The following is a 19,756-nucleotide window of genomic DNA, read 5'->3' on the forward strand; positions in this document are numbered from 1 at the left end:
AATCGTCATGTAAATATGTTTTGGGATCTCAGGAAAGGAAACACGATTTATTTCAAGTAGATAGATTGTAATATTTGGACAACAACCCGAATAGGCAATAAAATATAATTTTATACACAATTTTAATCGAAAGTTTATTCTGTACTTGCATATAAAATACGAATATATACATCTACATACGTATAAGAAATCAGGACGACAGCCAAGTTTTTGCACATTATAATGTTGGTAACCGTTAAGTAAGGTACGTTGCCGGGGATATTGAAAGTGAGATGGGAACGAAATATGTGGTTTATTTGCTCCCCACGAGACAGGATAATTGAAGTAAGGATTTATTCGTTTCGAATCTGCTATCTTAACTTGGGTTACTACGAATTCGCGTCCGTGGGCGAATTTGGAGCAACATAGCAGCCGGTAGATTTGGAAGAGAATGAAGTTACCTATATTGAAAGCGCAAGTTAGGTTAGATAGAAACCAATACTTCTCCGCTTTTTAGCTACTTTGAAAAACAATAAAGACTCATTAAAAACTGCTTATTTTTCTAAGTTTTGGTATCCAGCAATTCAAATGCACGTAAACACTTCTATATCATCACACCTACATAGTATACCTACAGGTAAGACTGTAATCAACGTACCAACAAAAACGTCTTCTAAAAAAATAGTGCAATAACGAATGAAAAGACACGTGCACAACACTTCATATTTTTGAAAGGATGGGAGAAAATATTAAAGTTGAATGCAGAAAAGTAGTTGGCGCAAACAAAAGCATTTACAATTGGACAATGACGAATGCTGTAAAAAGCAACTTCCAGGAAGGGGCAAGCGCATAGCTTAAACCTGTTAGAACACACAGGAGGGGTCTGAAAACGGTTGTTGTCCGACGAATAATCTAGATACTTAATTTTGTTTTCATAGTCTGCGTGATATTGCAAAGAACGTCTAGTTTCTGTCATATCTGTAATTAAGCAACAGCTTATGTCAACTATACTGACTTAAAAACAGAGCAACCTTTTATTGTATAAAGCAATGGGATTGGCCAAACGTCCATAGAGTTTATTTACCAAAGTTTATTTTCTTAAACTAATCTGACCGGTAATTTAAAACGGTATACTTTGAGATGGGAATGAATAAGTTTTTTTTTTGTATTCTGTGTTAGAAATGTCTGAAAGCTTAAATATGACTTAAAGAAAGAGAGAAACATTTATTATCTATTTCGTTTATTTAGGCTAATGTGTGTCTAATGTGTCTTTTTTGGCGCTAATTTTTCTTTACTTGACCCCGCCCGGTAGCACGATTCTGACACGTAGTAGAGTTTGTCATCTCGCCGGGCAGTCGGGCATTTCGCCGTCGGAAATTGAGAACGTTGCATTAGCTAGGAAACGTCGCGATACCGACAAGTTATGAGTGTACAGAATGTATGGCCACATTCAGATTGGGCGCGCTGATTAACCTTAAATAATGACCAATTACACCATTTGTAAGTCCACTCGAACATAACGCAAAAACGAATTCGGGAAAATAAATTAATATCCGCGGCTTGGTTCAGGTAAAATTAATTACTGCATGATAGATCACTGTTACGGGTCTTTTAAGTTAATTACTGTTTTTTTAAAAGGATAAAAAGTTACTGTACGCTTTACGATGTTCATGATTGCATGATTTACGTGTTCAATTTATTTTACGAGGAAGAGTTTTGTTTCGTAGAAGTAGTTATTTGATCACCAAATTAGTGGAGTGCGATGTATCGAATTTGATGCTATGTATATTTCTATTTTTTCTGGGGTTTGATTGTATATCCATTCAATTATAGGCTTCACATCCTCTGGACCGCTGGCCTTTGCCTCGTTGTGTATTGTGTATGTAAACGTATGTAATCTCTTTGAGGAAGGATCAGTTTAGGTACATAGAACAAACCTCTAAAGCTTAGTTTTCACGTACCACATAACCACACCTACATGAGTGATCCGTGATTAAGGATGGGAATTGGCTTCATTAGCTACGAGCATAAGTAGTTATACGCTGTGATAATCAGATTACGACGAGCAATAATTAATTTACGACTCCGTTGCGAGTTGCCATTGGTTCCCAGTTTTGGTACATTAAGAAATTGCAGTTTATGACAAGATTAGATACGATATGACATGTGTAAAATATGGGCTTTTGATGTTCGGTGTTTATATTTACATTTGTAGGGAATAGGTATATTATGCGATGTCGCAGGGGTTGTAACAAGTAACGTTACTAAACAAAGGTGTAAATTACTGACACTGACGAACATTTTTGGTTATTGTTAGCTAAAAATAGTGTCTGCACATTATTACTAGTAACAAACTGTTCAGTTAATAGATAATAAACTTTAATAAAATAGTAGTTCCTAGCTAGAGCTCTCGGCGCTCCCCATTTGTCTGGAAAAGTAACGTCAAAATAATACAAGACAGTTATCGTAAATACATACTAATACAAAGTTCAGTGTAGTGTGTTTAGTAAACAATTAAAAAAATGGTTGAAGTGAAAAATTTACATTCTATCATCTTCATCAATGTTCATTTTCAAACAGTCGCGTGCTAATATAATAAGCAAGCATATCAATTGATTACCAGGTAAATGCTGATAAAATCATAGCTAATTCTCTCGTGGAACGCTCATTCTGCGTCGGCCTAATTCGCATTCCAATTAAAAATGTCGGTACCTACTTACATCATTTTGTGATGAAAAATTTTCCACGCAATAAAACCCAGGAGGCTTGGGGCGGGCGAGGTTTTAAAGAGAGTTGATTTGAGGTTCTCAACTAGGTGTATAATTAGCCAGGAGTGAGCAGTGCGCCGTGGGCTCGAGGGCTTATCAAATATGTACCTACCTACCTGCCCGTGTGCCAGCGGATTTATTTAGGATATGCATGAGGGTACGATTTAAATTTTAAACGGATTGCGCCCTTGGATTTCGGACCTGCGTTATGTTTGGTAAATCTATCACTATTATAACAAGCGAGCTCACCCGAATTCAATTTTAAAGCCGCCCATTCGATTATTAATACTTGCTTTACTCACTGTAATCCTGTGGGGTTAACGTGCCCACAACGCGTTCGTGATAGGTAAAAGGCTTATCAAACAAATATTTGGCCATGTACATTGACATATACACCGCGAAATCAATTTTCACATTCGATGGATAGGATAATACTGTCAATAATATAGAAACTTGTAAATAAATAATATTCATCGCTCAACCTTGTGTGGCGTTCGTAAGGTATTATGGATAATTTTTCAAAGGAGAAAATGCTGTAATATAGAAACTTGCAATATAACAAGGTAAAAGGTCCGTTTTGTCCTTTTCATGGGTTTTCAGATAGTTATAGGGAAATGCGGACATCTTGGTGCCAATCGACAATATACACAGTTTATTTATTGTAGTTTAATATCGAGGATTCTCACATTTTAGATAAATAAAAAACACTAGACGTAATATTACCTACTCCTATGTGATTGAACATTTAGTTCTTCTATCGTGTGAGTTGTGAAACCAATGATCGATCTCATCATCCTTGGTGTCCAGGTTACTACTAATTGATCTGCCAAATGCCCCTGACACGCTTCATACATACATAAATTCACGCCTATTTCCCACCGGGGTAAGTAGAGACTATAGAATTCCATTTGCTTCGAACCTGACACACTTTTCTTGCTTCCTCCACATTAATCGCTTCATACACGCACGTCGGTTCAGAGTAGATCGTACTAAACCTTTTCTAAGGACATCTCAATTTGGACATGCTTCATGTCACAATAATTTAGGTAAATATTAGGCGACCGACTGTCTTTTGGACAATCGGGTGATCAGCCTGCATCCCTAGGGATATATACCTAACTATATTACGGCCACAATTTACTATCTTATAGCGACATGTAATCACTAACAGTACTTACTGTTTTTAGTGAATGTGACGATCTTGAGCACCTTGCCGTATCTCTGGAAGATGGAGTAGAGCACATCCAGCACTATCGGGTACAACATGTGTTCTATGATCACACGCAGCACCGTGTTAGGTCCACCCTAAAAAAAAAAAACGTAGGTACATAAATATTGTTCAACTCGGAATGTTTAGTTCCATACGCAGTGTTTTTCTTTTACATTTTAATAATTTAATTGTGGGTGGTTTCGAAGTTAGGTGGGAACAGACGTACATACATAGCGGTCAAAAACCTAACCTTCCTTTTTGCTTAGCTTAGAATATAACATAAATCATGTCCGAATATGCTTTTCAAAAGGCGAAGATCTAGGTAACTACATATTAATTATATTAACAAACGCTATCCATATCCAATTACGAACTTTTTTAATGAAAGACGTTTCATTTCACTCTGAAAGTACTAACTAAGCTGAGAAGTTTCTTTGCAAGAACGTTAAATTAGAACGATTAATCAAACTTCAAGAACTACGGGTAATACAGTCATGTTAATATGTTGCAGTGTAAACAAGTCTCCAGGTGTCACCATGAATATCAAAGTAAGACGGATCGACGGTCAAAGACTTTGTATGAAATATAACAGTCTAGCGTCATTGTTTTAATCCAGTACACCGTTGGCATTAAAACATACGTTAAAGTCACCTGTATGTACAATGCTTACACAGTCTTTGCAATAAAACTGGTAGGACCACCATAGTTATAAGATTTGTTAGTGCTTGGAATATTCCACGAAACATTCTCAATCAGTGTTGCAATTCATAAATGTATTTTAATTATCTAATCATTTAATATAAAAATAAACAATAAAATGTTTTCCTTCTCTTGTGTGGTGTGAAGATCAATTACCAACCTCATCAGGGTTATTATTGAGTCGCCAAAAGCCCCTGACATGGCTCAAGTAACGACTACTTACTTACATCAGTAAGTAGTAACACGAAGCACGGATCGTCTTACTTTTGGTCAATCAGGTGATCATCCTGTAGTACTGTAACCAAACTGGGGATCACAAAGTGATTTTTGTGATATGTCCCCACCGGGATTCGAACCCGGAACCTCCGGATCGTGAGCTCAACACTCAACCACTGGACTCAACCAATGATTATTAATTTATATAGGCATTCGCATTTTAATCTTTTAGTGTTTAAAAGTTAGTTTTCTTACTTACTTGTTCTATTAAACGTTAAAACTAATTTAAGTAAAGTCACTTGAACCATCAATCATTTAATAGCATTGACATCTACCTATATATTATTCTCTCTCGATCAACTATTCCCAAGCTCTATAGCGTTTATCTTGGAGCGCTAAGCATATTGACCGATGCGACATCGCGACATTGAGACTTGGCCTCAAGGCGGCACTGTATATCTATCCATCTCTCTATCTCTCCGTATCTCTGTCTAGGTGTACCTCTTTGTATGCACCGTAGAAGATCTTAGCCCTGTACTCTTGGGAGACCGTCTGATTCAAGCGGTTTGTAATATTTAAGACGGCCTTTGTAATCAGCTTTGCTTTACTGTAAGCGCTACTCAGAGGTTCACTCTCTTAGGAAGATATTAATATTACAGGCAACAGCAAAACTTAAGGTAAAGTGGCAAGTTTCGGTAATTAACACATTATGACTTATAGTTTTAATGTTTATGCATTGTACGCAACTACCAGTAAGTTCACAAATAAGCTACTAAAAGTAAATAAAGTCGTTGTTTTAATCTAGAGCATAATAAAAGTTCATAGTAAGTTTCAGGTAAAATATTATTCTTAAACTATATATTATAATGCAAACCTGTTTTACTTAACAAAAAATATAAATTGTTATTGGAAATAATGTAGTAAAGGCATTCTAATATTTGCCCCTTAATTTTTATATACCTATTTGTGTGTCAAATCTATTTGTCTTTACGTTCTGTCCCGTTCAGAATAAACTGTTAATCGAATAAGTTGCGTTATTATAGAAAATCAAAATGACATCATACCTGTATTTCTGTGCCTCCATTGGCAGGCTGTAATGCGGCCCCGGTGCCGGCTACGAGCGCTGCGCCCGCGCTGTTGGAGATGACTTGTGCGGCTTGGAGCGCCGCCTGCGCCGACGCGGACTGATGGCAAGACAAAAACTTTATAATTTTATTGATTTTATAATTCAAAAGGGTATCACTTATTATATTTACATGTATTTTACAACAAAGGGATTTTTTGTGGTAGGATTAGTAAGGGTAATTAGGATTTAAGTATAATAGGTATTTGAATTAAATTAGTAGCTCAGATTACATTTCTGTAAATAGCTATAGTAATATAAGGATACTACTATACACTATATCTTTATTATCTTAAAACATTTTTAGTTTACCTATTAATTCCTTAAAATCCTTTAGCATAAAAATAATATACTAACATAAGTTCACGAATGTATTGGTGGCAATATCAGAAGGAAACATGCATCGCAATATCAGACTACCCAATTTGCAATTAGGAGATATTACCTACTTACATAAATATTTAAAACAAATGATACTTCTACCCCAATAAAAGCTCCACATCATTTATTTCCTATAACAATATTGTGTATTGTACCTATTATGACTTCTTCCTTCTTACAATTATCATGAGATCGAGTAACATAATGCTTTCATTCAATGTTGTGGCGTCACTAGTGTGGCAAGTTTGCGGAAATAAACAGGAATTAACGGTCACGTAACGAAACTAAACATGTCCACTAATCTCTCATAACTCTGAACAATAAAACGTAATGTGGGGAGAGGAGAGTTATCTTGCGAACGCGTGAGCCACCTCCCGAGTGTTCCAGGACCAGTGATAACATTGACCACATCAAACAAAGGGCGGCCCATATAAACTTATTTTGTAGGAAAACAATTCGGTATTTTGTTACGTAATTTATCAGTATACGGGCGCTGATAAGACAGGGAAATTTAAATTGGAATCGGGTTATAAGTTAGTTTACAGCAAACACTAACACATCCAGTGGCACCAGCGTCCAAGCGTAAAAGTTAAAGACGGAAATTTTGCCGGCAGCGGAACCGTTCAAATCCAACTAAAAAAAACGGACACGAGCCTGATTTTGTAGTTCCCCTAAACGCAGTCAAACGAGATGTACAGTCCTCAGCAGTTTGAAACGCAACATGAACAGCTGGTGTTCAGTAAGCACAAAGAGAGTGGGTGTGATGTGAAGGTGCGAATAGCAAAACAATGTGGAATACAGGTTGGAGGCGAGCACGATCGCGCACAGGGCGTGGTACACTTTGATCCTATATTTTCACATGGCTTTGTGCTCGACGACGGGCTGACAAGCGGGCAGGTCAGACACAAAAATAAGGCTTTAACCGTGTCATGGTAAGCCTGCCGCCGACGGCAAAGGCTCCGGTACAAATTCGCATTGACTTGCCCCTTTCCCCTTCTTTCCTGTGTCACATATTCTCCGGTATATCTAACACGACAAGGATATTTGTGACGCCATAAAAATTCTAATGCGTTATTTTCCAAATCATAGAATACGGTTTGTGTACTGTTATTATTCCGATAGTCACTCGCCCTCAGAAGGTGTATATATTTTTAAATGGGTTTTTGGTCTAAAAATAACTATTATTTCACCTTCCGGTTAAATCTACTCGATCATAAATGCATTATATAATTCACAATTTAGAGACGGGAAATATCTTCTTACTTAAATTCAATATGGAACAATCCTTTTCGAGAAAGGATGAAGCGATGTTCTGAAGCGGTATTCCGTCTATTTTCTAGCCAGTTCGATGCCAAACTCCGGAGTTATTTAAAAGGTATTCGGAGGGCGCAATCTTTCACAGCACTCGGCCAGACGACGCGACAAAATAACTCCGTCCAGTAGTTCTATTCAACCACCACAAAAACCTTTCGCGTCGCATGATTGATCAAAGTCCTGCATTCAATGTACCAACGTTCTTTAAAATGCACCCTTCGGAACCATTTCAGGTGAGTTTTAACAGAATTTCGAAAAATCGTCATCGTCGGCAAATAACGAGGTGATTGAGAAAGTTTGGACGCAGTCTTTTTTTATAGATGTAGGCTGAACTATCGAAACACTCGACCATCGTACCAATTACTCAAAACTTTTTAGCGTCCCCGCTCGAGTGACCAATTTTTCAACTCATTTGAAGCGTAATTAGGAGCGAAAATACTTTTGAATTGTTATTGCAGCATTACTCGAATAATACTTAATTAATGTGACTATTTAATGCTACAAATAGAAAAACGCTTTAAGTACAATAGATATTCATTTAGTTCTTTTTAAAGTGTCATTTGAAGACAGACGTGATACTGCCTCGCAGTAACATTGCGCAGTCCTTAGTCCGTCTATTCGGTGCCCCCCTCATTATAAGTTTTAATAGTGCACGATACAAAGAGACGCCGAATTTATGTCGAAAGCACGATCCGGCACAGACAGACAAAATAAAATATATTCTTGTTTATCGACATTGTTTATGTTAAGTGTTACTGAACTTGAAATTATCATTCCAAGATTTTTTTTAATTTATTAATAATAAGATATTAAAATGATTAAAAGTGTATTGAATTCTTAATGATTAAAAGTTATCTACTTCCCACCATGGTAAGCAGAGAATAAGGAATTCTATTTGCTTCGACCCAGACACTTCTCTTGCTTCTTCCACATTCATTAATTTGCTTTGTAAGTTATCTATTTATTAATTTAATTAACGATTAGTTACCTATTCTCTGAATTTGAGTATGAATTTAAAATTCTACTGTAATTTAAACTTGTAGATTGTTTTTAATACTTTTCTTCTTCTTATCGTGTGGGTTGTGAGGTGGAATACCAACCTCATCAACCCAAGATGAATACTATTGATCCGGAAGCGTTCCTACGTAAATTTTATTTTATCTTCTCATACTGACCTATAATTTACTATAAATAAGCATATATACTTATGCTATATATAACTTTGTTCAACCTTACAAGCCCGAACTATCGCACAATAAGACAAAATAGGAGAAAGAGCCTGCGACTGAAAGCCAGTTGTTAACTCCTTGATAATGGTAACGACTCGGTTCGGGTAAGTCACATCATTACCAAGAATCGGTAAGAGGAAATAGGGATCTGAGACGTCAAAGTATCTCCGAACAAATTAGGTATTTTATCCTACTATAATGGTAACAAGTAATTGGTATACCTCCAATATCGTAACAAGCGATATTAAATGTTATTTAATTTGTGCTCTTCCCGATGACCGAGTATTATTATTATGTCGTCCTATGTATTAAAAAGACTTATTGAACTGATGAATTAATGATGTTTGTTTTATTAAAACACGATAGGTTTCCGGTGGACTCGATACTCGACCCGGTTTCGCCTGGGTACTATTTTTGCCTCATAGTTTTTAGTCAAAAAATTAACACTATTGCACACACAAACACAGCTAACATACACAAGGAAAAGCTATAAACTGAACGTGGGCAAAGGCGGCCTTATCGGTAATAGCGATATCTCTTCTAGACAATTTATTCTGTGTGACGTATATAGGCTATTTATAGATGTAATAAGAAATATATATAACAATCACCTATTTGCATGCCTACCTTTGTCGCCTGAATACACCACAAATTAACCACAGGTAGATATTTAATGCCCTCGTAGTTAGCTGGTTAGATTTCAATCAGGATTCTAAGTAAAATGTGACGGTCTAGGGCACAGTAATTCAATATACAAAAGCCTAAATCTTGTAAGAAATAAAGGGCGGTAACTAAAGAGCAGGTAAGGCTTTACATACATAAACGGCCTATAGTAGCAACCGCCAACAGTGAGCAGCCTGGCGGAGTATGCAGAAGAGGACTTTATACCCTTTGTAATAATAAACGATATGGGTGAAATAGTCGTCCATTATCCTCACTGTGGATATGACATAAACCACTATTCGACTCCTTAAAACTTTTGAACTTCAACCAGAATGGATGAGACTCCGCGTTTAGTTTTTGAAACCAAAGTTCATGGGGATTAAAGTTTTCCAGATTATAGTGGCTCGAATTATTATTAAAGTTCAGAGGAAAATTGAATATTACTACGTTTTCGTTAATAATTAGACGACAAGGTTTTACTTTCCTGATCATATTACACGGAACACGAGATTTTAATCAAATACGTAGATAATAGTTAGGTAGTTGTATCAGTTTTGAGTTTAATCATCACATTGATTAGCCGTTGTGTTGACAGAGACGCCTGTTTGCGTGTTGACAATTAGTAACATACAAGCTATTATAGCATTAATTAATAAACAATGTTGTGTTGTCTCACTTCTCGGGTATGGATTACGAATCTTATGCTCAGAAGTTATTTGCTCGGTACACAATACATGTGTGTATTAGGGTGACTATCACGTTACCGTTTATTTCTTTAGTAAATATTGTGTGATACTTTTTCATAAAGGGATTTGATGTGTTTTTCTATTAGTTATTGTTCAGAATTTAATTAGTAGGTAATAAAACTACCAGTAACTACTAGTTTGGATGTCAGATTTTACTGACATTGTTGATCTCTTATGATTTAGGTACCTACTTGAAAATACCCACCTGATCACCTGATTTTGCGACAATAAGATGATCCGTGCTTCGGATGGCACGTTAAGCCGTTGGTCCCGGTTACTATTTACTGATGTAAATATGTAGTCGTTACATGAGCCATGTGAGGGGCCTTTGGCGACTCAATAATAACCCTGACACAAAAATTTATGAGGTTGCTAATCCACCTCATAACCCACACGAGAAGAAAAAAACTTGAAAGTAGATTTTTCTGAAATACATTTTTTTAAGCTATAGGTACTGTCAACTGTGGCAGCCTCATTTAGTTCTCTCCCGTGTAATTGGCAGTACCACCGTTACCAATCACTTGACATTAACCAGCCATCAAGCAGTCAGGGGTTTGTTTTTGATAGGTTTCTTGGATAAACGAAACTAATTAAGCGTTTTAATTAATCCTCCCATTGCGGGTTTTGTTACAGAAAATATTGATTTCCTTCCGTATTGCCACTTTTGTGAACAAAAGGGGAGGGAGATAGGGAAACGCTTATCATCGGCAACTATCTCTTGTCGGCTTGTCAAGGGAAAGATATCTCAATGCGATTAGAAGGTAGCGTAGGTATTCCAGCTGAGGGACCTCGTCTACTAAGCCAAAGCAAGAGTAATAAAAGTAAACTAAATTACTCCAAGCATCGAGGACAGCACTAAACGGGTTAAACATAATTTTTAGTACCGGAGACGTTGACAGAGGACTTTAATTTTATACAAGCCTTGCTAGACGGCTCGCTGGAAAAAGTGAGTTTTAAGTTGAAATAAAAATACGCTCAAACGTAACTTATTGCTAAGTATGGCGAAGTCTAAAAAGGAGCTCTAAAAGTTTTCGTATAACGAAAATTCGTATTTAAATTTCGCTTCAGCTAAAAACATTTTTTGTTGTTGTTTGGGGACGTGATGAATCGGGCTTTTTGAAATTGAAAAGGTCGGGCCGATCATTTGACATTTTGAAAAGGCGAAATCACGAAGTCGTAACACACGTGCGAGTATCGAGGGCGAGTGGATCAGACAGTGGTAGTTTGGTAACTCAATCAAATCTGAACAACGTTTAGTAGGAACGGACGCGGCATGCGGGTTTATTGAATACTGTTATCTAAATTGCGGGTTCTTGATGCCCCTAACAAAGATTAAATTAACAGGTCGACTGCAGTCCGCGGCCGGGGGGTGAAATAACCCAAATGGTAACGTCGGATTTAATGTTCGATCGCATGCCGAACGATAATCCGCTGGTAGTTGTAATAGAGCTAATTGAACTATCGTTACGTTATTAGAGGGAATCATGTTTGCTGTGTACGATTATACTCGTACATGTTTGGGAGTGATTCCGAAATAGAGTTTTAGTGAAAACGGTAACAGTGATGATTTAAAATCCAGTCAGGCCGACCGATTGCATAAATTGCACGTAGAATTTGTTCCGCAATTATTAATGGTAGTCTGAGTCTGAATATGTCAGATTTGGAATTATTACTATGTTTGCAATTTAATTACCACATTTCGATATTTTCAAAGATATTGTTTTTGTCATTTAGTTAATTTAACAGAACAACTGTAATCTTACTGGGTATATTGAGTAGATACAGTGCCAAGGGATTCCGGGACAATAATCATTAATTAGCGTTTTGAAGTGGCCGTTGATTATTGTCTAGGAGTATTTTTTATTCTCGTTATCATGTATTGTAACACAACCAAGGTTGCCAGATTGGTTTTTTTTCCGAATTTTTTTAAAAAATATCTTACTGCGGAAGTTTTGGGTAAAAACGACGATGGGGAAAACATTGGTGATTTTTTTTCCTTTTAAACTTTTCTATAGCTTACATAAACTCACTTCTGTAAAGAAACCTAAAGATAGTACCCAAAATATTATATTAGATTTCCTGAAGTTTTTGTATAAAAGTGTAAGCTCTAGAATTATGTTTAGAAATATTTTATGTAGATTAGGTACTTTATAGATGTCGATAAGTAGGTATATAATAATATTGAACATAAAAAGTAAACTTACAGCATTACTGTGTGTCTGGTCTGTTTTGAGCTCCTTATGGTTGGAGAACTGCACGTAGACGGCGCGCCCGCGCAACTGCGCCACGCAGCCGCCGAAATACGCCACCATCGCCACTGCCGATATCTCCTCCGCCATTTCGAGGAACGCCTGCAAGTAATATACCTATCAAGACAAACGTCCAAAAAAAACACAAAGAAAAACATTTAGTATAAAGAAAAGTCGCAGTAATATAGTTGTACCATCCCTAATATATATTTACTGCTACAATTATATTACTGCCACTTTCTTATGGAAGAAGGTACAAAGGTAGGCAAATGATAAATGATGAAAAGGATAATAATTAACTAAAATATACGTGCAACTAAATTCCTTAAGTTTCTTGGTTGAACCAAGTGAATGTTTTCCACATTAGGAATGCTGCATCATCGTTTACCCACATATGCGATTGTGGTCGAAAATAAATTCAATTAATAAAAATTGTGACCTTTATTTTACTACAAAAAAATAATGTCCAATATTGTTACGGGATTAAAGAAAGAGCGCTCATTGAATGCACGCGGTATGCCTCGGCAAACACAATGTTTGCGCCGTCCATTCAGTTACAACTTCCCTGTTCCACTCTCAACCATCGCACGTAAGCCCGCTAAACAAAACAACATTCATCCCAGACAGTATCAATTTCTGAACACAATGATTTGAATGTGTAATTTGGCGAGAAATTCGACGAATATCTACAAAATAGTGTTCTATTTCATGCGGGAGCTACTGCCGACCGCAGGATTCTGCTTTTGGCATTTGAACACGGCTGACCAACGGACGAAATTCACCGCTACAGGCGGCGTCAGCCGCAAATTAAACGGAATATTTACCTGATACTAATTATAAATCACGTACAAGTGATGAAAGCAAGCGGAACACGCAAAGTAACTAACTATCCATCTTGTTTTTTAGTATATTTACACTGAGTATAAAGTCCACAAACGCTACTGCTGCGCTTCTAAATATTTGCACGTAACCACTGAGCTATCTTCATGTTTACATTTTTCTGTTTCAATCTCAGCAAACGCAGACTTCAGTTGCAAACGACACGACGCTGTTTCTACGTACTAAAAATGTCAAAAATAGAATATCGTTTGCTTTTGAAGATGTGAACGCGCCAATAAAAGTAATCACGCCAATGACGTCTATATCTGGTAAACAAATAGAAGCGGTGGCTCGTAATGTCAACGCCTCTTTCGTTTTAATCACGGGAGTGGAAGCGATTGTCCGCACCCACTCGGCTCGATGTTTGCCCACCTCTCGGGCCTTTGAAACTGGACTACGGCGCTCCGGTTACCATCAACTACGATACCTTTAGCTTTCATCATACTCTCGCCCCATCAAATCGTGTCGAGTGCATTAAAGTTCAAGTGATAAGGAGCATACATTGCAAACTAAAAGGAGCAAGAAGATTTTGTTACAACACGTGTCGCAGACCGCTGTTTAAATGTAACGTTTAACAATTAAGTAAACAATAGAAAGTTACAACGCAGCCAATTAGGTAGGTACCATTGCAGCTTTCCAACTATAACTCAGTAGTTCTTGTAACGATTTAAATCTTTCAAGCGACGAATAAAAACTAATAAAATATTTTCCGGTGCCCTGCACCTCGAGAATGACATGAAAAAGATGCGGAATATTTTATGGGAAAAAAAAGCAAGCTCCGGAGACTGCGACCGTTCATAAAAAGGGATTCGACTTGTTTCTCTTGCTAGAAGAGAGATTGTTTTCCTTCACGCCATGATATGCGGGGCGGATGTCATACGGGCTATTTATTAGACGGGATAACATTGTCGCGGCGGCCTCCCTGCCTTCTCGTAATAGGATTTTCTTTTATTATTTTATTTCCCGGTTGTAAACTAACTCATTTTTAATTTGTCAGCGGAAAACCGTAAATTTCGCATTGCACGTGCCCGTCGGGCGTAGCAACGTAAAGTGTGCAGTAAACCGGGTGATGTCGCCTTAAGTTCGCCGCATGTACTTCGCACTCGTGAGATGATGCGGTCTTGCAGCACTTAGATTTTGTAAGCTACACACGTACGAGTACTTACCATAGCACCACCCATATGCAAACCAATCAATACTTTCTAAAATTTACTAAAAATCGTTTTCAAAGCTTCTGTATGCTAAACTGGGAGTTAATAAAAATATGTACAACATGTTCAGCTGTTTCCTTCCCGGGCATGTCATAAAATTCGCCTGATGGATAGTAATCCTTTTCTATGTGATACCTAGTCAATTATTATGGGCGTTAGGCTGATCTCTTGTCACAATAAGTTTCATCATATCCATCTTAGAGCTTTGTATCGACAGTATTTCTTTCGTATCAAAAGTATTTCTGTCCACCCCATTAGGGCTTACAGGCATGAGTTTATGTATGTATGTTTAAACGACAGAAAAACGTTGCGACAATCGGCGATAATTGGACAAAGTTTGTTCGAACAACTTATAATAGAATTTTAATAGTAGAAACTTGTGTTAAAAATGTTCGATACCTGTTAGGTACCTACTAATTTCAAAAATGTGAAGCTCGACAGGAGTCTATGTATATGTATTTATACGTATAATTTAAAATATAACCGGTGCGCTGCTGTCGTAAGATGTTTTTGCTTATTCAGATGTCGCATAATCGGGACTATCTATGATGTACAAGGCACACCTTTGCCTTTGGCACGATTCGGAGGCAAAAGATACGTATCTCCGTCTACACTCATTCATTGAGCCCTGCGCGACCCAAATTGAAATTTATTTTAGACGGTTGCCGTCCCTTAATTTCCGCTAAATATGATTCCAGATGCAATCTCCCGTTTGGGTTCAATTCGCAGAGTTTAACTGATTTTTATTAAATAAAAGAATTGACCTGCAAAGAATTTACCTTGACTTATGTAATTCGTTTATCATCATCTCCCTAGCATTATCCCGTTTTCGCGGGGTCCGCTTATGTGAGTCGTTTATATTAAACGGAAAATAGTCCAGCTCTTTTGTTTTTTTTATACGTAAACGCGATATTTACATAGGTATACGTAATGAGATGATTTCGATAACATATATAATTAAAAAAGAGTATTTCATTAAATGCAGTTTATTTATTTAAGGACAGAGTTTTGTCGGAAAGGAGAAGCCTACAAACCTAATGATGATGATAATGTATTTTTATGGTCTTAGGTAACAAACACGTTTACGGGTTCACCACAAAGCACCCTACTTCTTCTGCACTTAAAATCTTTTTGAAATTTGCTTTACTTTCAACGAGTTAGCTGGACTCAACTATTTTGTATCAAGTTCTCGACGTGCCTAGGACAGTCTTTTACAGTTCTATGTAGGTATAGGTGAAATAAAAGGCAAGAGACAAGCGAAGGGGGACTTGGCACAATGGTTAGGCGGCCTATTTGCGACACCCACTTGTTGTTCCTGCTACATAGAATATAGCTACTGCATGTAACTACACAGCGACTTAATGTAAGGGCATTGGTAACTTTACCAGCTAATAGCCTAGAGATAATAGGAGGTAATCTTGAAGTTTCTTTCGGGAGAGATCGGAATGTTCGTTTCATTTCAATCTAGTTCAACAATAATGAGCTAGTAATTAAGGCACCAAAACTTTACAAAGATTTAAACAATATAAGAAGCTGATGTAAATAAAGACAAAAGTCAATCGCCGCATGTCTCTTCCATAATCAAAACTATTACACGCATAATAAGCCATCTATGTGTCTAAGTGCGAAAAATAGAGCCCTGGTAGTGGGATGGTATGGTATACCATAATAAAAACTATTTGACGGACTGTAAAAAAATATAGAGGCAAATTAAGAAGGAGCTCCTTTTTCTTCAATCGGTTAAAAATACCAACATATTGTTACTGCGTATGCAGAATACGTAAATGAAGACTTAAGCTTGTTTGTCGTTAACTAAGTATATGAGCTTTGAATCGTAATGAGGAAAATCTATAATGAAATTGAATATGGTTTCGTGTATCCCGAAGGCAAAATTGGACGTATTTATTATTGACGAAGAATAAAATATCTGAGGGTGTGTTCACCAAAATTTAATTTAGAGCGAAAATACTTTGTGGACTCTCATTAGTTATTTGTAAATACCTACTTTAATTCTGCACGGAGCAGCACGTTTATGTTGAAAGTTTATCATAGACATAACTCGGTATCTTTTAGCTCGAAAACACATTTACGTTGATAAATAAAACAAAAGTTTTTCGTTCGTTCTTCTCGTATCCGTTAGTAGCACTTCTCGATGATATATGAAAGTAAAGGGAGGGTTCTTACCTGATTTTTCCCTTTGAGCACGAGTACGTTGGTGACCCTTCCGAATGGCAAGCCCAGCTGTATAATCTCCGCCTCTGTGGTTTCGTTGGGTATGTTCCGTATGTGGATGACACGGGACGGCTTGCCCACATTCTGTTCCAGTTTCACCTGCAGACAAAAACACGAAATTTTGCTCATTATATAATAAATAATAGTCATGAAAAATTGTGCATGGCTACGATTTCTACGAGGCAATTATTAAATCGTCTGAGATAGACGTATGAGGCAAATGCCAAGTCATTATTTATTTAGTTACATATTACCTTATTAAGTTGTAGGTAAATAAAACTATTTTTTTATTCTTACTCTCTGGAAGATAATTATACTGGAAGATAATTGTTTTTTTTTTTGCGTTATGAATAGCAACAGAGTCATTATTGGAGTCATTATTATTGGATGACTCCAAAGACTCAAAAACTACGTAAGAGAATAGAGCATTAAAAGCCGATTATCGTAAACAATGTTGACTTAAGTCCGAAGGGAAGTGCAAGCAAATAAAAACACGTCGGAACTCCATAGTTCGGCAGGACTTGGAAGTCAGGTGTGCAAGCTCGAAACGTTCCGTATCTAACACATGGAATAAATAGAGTGCGTCGCTAAATGGGCGAACAAAATGACCGTTCTAATATACGTAAATAAAGCTGGCATTGTTCGCGGGAAGAGCCGGTTGGATAATTGAAAAGTCGATGTAGTATAATTGTCGAGGCTTATCGGACCTGGCCTCGATGTGGGCGCCATTGTTCCCTGGAGAGCCTTTTGATTACAGCGGCGGCCCGAACCAGGCTCCCGAATATATTGTAGCTTTGTATGACACTTCACTTTCTATTGAAGTGAAAAGAGCGAGGCAAGTGGCAATTTTTGCAATGGGTCATGAGCTGAACTTTTCTACGTGCCAGTAAGGTAATCTAGCTATTACTAGGTCCCTTAAAAGTCACCTACAAGCCGCCGGCCGTCATACAACGCGCACTGTAGGCGACAACAGGTCAAGAATGTATTTCGCCAATAGTTTTTATTCATTATGACTATGAACTAAAGCATGAAGCAAATCAATTGCAAAAGAAATATATAGGTATGTATATATATTCAAGTAACTGTTCGAAATTGAGGTTCGCGCAGGTTTGGACGCCGTGAACTATCTACCCCCTTTTTACGTTCGTCTTTGGCGGGCGGCGAAGCGTGGAGGTGTAACAAATGAGTCTAATGCCTATTAGTTCGACATTGTTAAGTTCAGACAAAGTGAACAGCAGCTCCTAAGAAAAGGGGGAAAGTCGAAACAGTTTGCGAACTATTCCTTGTGGTCTCGTAATTTTTAACTCTAAAAGTAACATTGAATACTCTCTTCACTGACTCAATACAATGTTAGATTAATTACTCTGAGTTTTGAAATCCCTTTCTTTTGATTTATAAATTATTTTTCAGATTTATAGGAAGTCATAATTATATTTACCTCACCAGGTACACGTTAACATCAAAAAGGCAACACGATACTTTTAATTAAGAAATTTCTTCAAAATATTACCCTCATCTTTTATCCTTAATGACCATTTCTCGTTATTACTGAAAGTCTATTTGTGGTGTTAGGTTTCCCCCTTAGGCAAGTTTCATTTTATTCCAATTTTTGTTTACTTTGTAGGAACATCGAACCAAATAAACGAATAGAAAAATTCAAAGGAATATCTGTTATGATTAACAAACCGCTAACTAAAAGAAAACAGACATGTCATTTTCGAATAATCCGGACCCTTTTACAATCGACATCAAAAGAACCAAATCTCCGTAAATAAACAAATAAAAAAATATTTTTCCAAACTTGTAAAGGTACAATAAAGGGACAAATAAATCTGGAAACACACTCGCCCACCTCGAGGGCATATTCGGCGGGTCATGGCAGCGCGGCCTCTTGTCGCTATTTTCTCTTCCCGCGAAAGAAAACAACTGGTACGGTACGAGTACGCAAAAGGTACAGAAGGACATTACTTTCGTTGGGTCAGAAAATCTGCGAGAAACGATTTCCACATCAGGCACTTTGAATCATCCGCTCGGTCTCACATTCCATCCATAAATATTAACTGTTGGCTCGGCACAGCTAGAATAGAAAAAGGAGATATCGTATGACATTTTCCTGCGAGGATTCCCGGAATCGGTCAATTTTCCCGGTGATCGCGCGGGTCGTGTTTATTGAAACACTATTTCTCAGTTGGCCGTCTCCATGCGGCTCATCATAACTATGTCACCGGTCGCAGGCGCGTTAATGACCCCGCGAACTCCTTCAATGGCTTATAATAGAAAACAAAAAGTTTCCATCATAATAACTTGCCGCCTTTACCACCGGCCATGATATAAAACTTTACAAATTAAAGGCCACTGTTTTGTTCGGAGGTTGATAAAGTGCTCATCTAAATTACAATTTAGACTCAAGTTTCTTAATCACGGTCGCTTATCAGGGTTCCGTGGTGAGATGAACAGGGCTTACTGAGTCAACGCAATCATGCTTAGCTCGATGGTATTAGTTTACTTGAGATGTAGATAAAACGAACCGACAAAAAGTGAACAAGAAAATGCAGCGCAACACTTGGAAAACGAGTGAAATCTTTAAGTTAGTAGAGCTTTAACAGACAATTTCCTTTTAAGTGGAGCGTGGTTGGAGTTGTTGACACTGTATACACGCGAGTGCGGGAGACGTTGAATTACGAACAGACAAACCACGTCGCGGTGTCGCGTCGTAGGTGTATCCTAGTATCATGCTTACGATCTTGACAAAATACCCCCGACTTTGGCGAGGGGACTTGTAATCGGCTTGCGGTTGCAGGTCAGGCAGAGCTCAGGCGGGGGGTTTATTCAACGGTTATACCATAGGGAGATCCTT

The 19,756-nt window shown here is 37.5% G+C and overlaps 1 protein-coding gene across 6 annotated transcripts in view; it reads right to left on the reverse strand.

Annotated features, from left to right (window-relative positions):
• Positions 1 to 19,756, reverse strand: part of LOC126366829 (polypyrimidine tract-binding protein 2) — a 496,400-nt gene that overhangs the window by 21,054 nt on the left and 455,590 nt on the right. For 5 of the 6 annotated variants that reach the window (XM_050010129.1, XM_050010132.1, XM_050010131.1 and 2 more), the window contains 4 exons: positions 16,852 to 16,998; positions 12,533 to 12,679; positions 5,937 to 6,074; positions 3,926 to 4,052 (listed from right to left, as the gene is read on the reverse strand). In XM_050010129.1, the coding sequence (XP_049866086.1) occupies positions 3,926 to 4,052; positions 5,937 to 6,074; positions 12,533 to 12,679; positions 16,852 to 16,998 (559 nt within the window). The remainder of the gene's footprint in view (positions 1 to 3,925; positions 4,053 to 5,936; positions 6,075 to 12,532; positions 12,680 to 16,851; positions 16,999 to 19,756) is intronic. The other variant, XM_050010128.1, reaches the window with a different exon arrangement.

The sequence above is a fragment of the Pectinophora gossypiella genome, chromosome 5 (genome assembly GCF_024362695.1).
Source record: "Pectinophora gossypiella chromosome 5, ilPecGoss1.1, whole genome shotgun sequence".
NCBI lineage: Eukaryota > Metazoa > Arthropoda > Insecta > Lepidoptera > Gelechiidae > Pectinophora > Pectinophora gossypiella.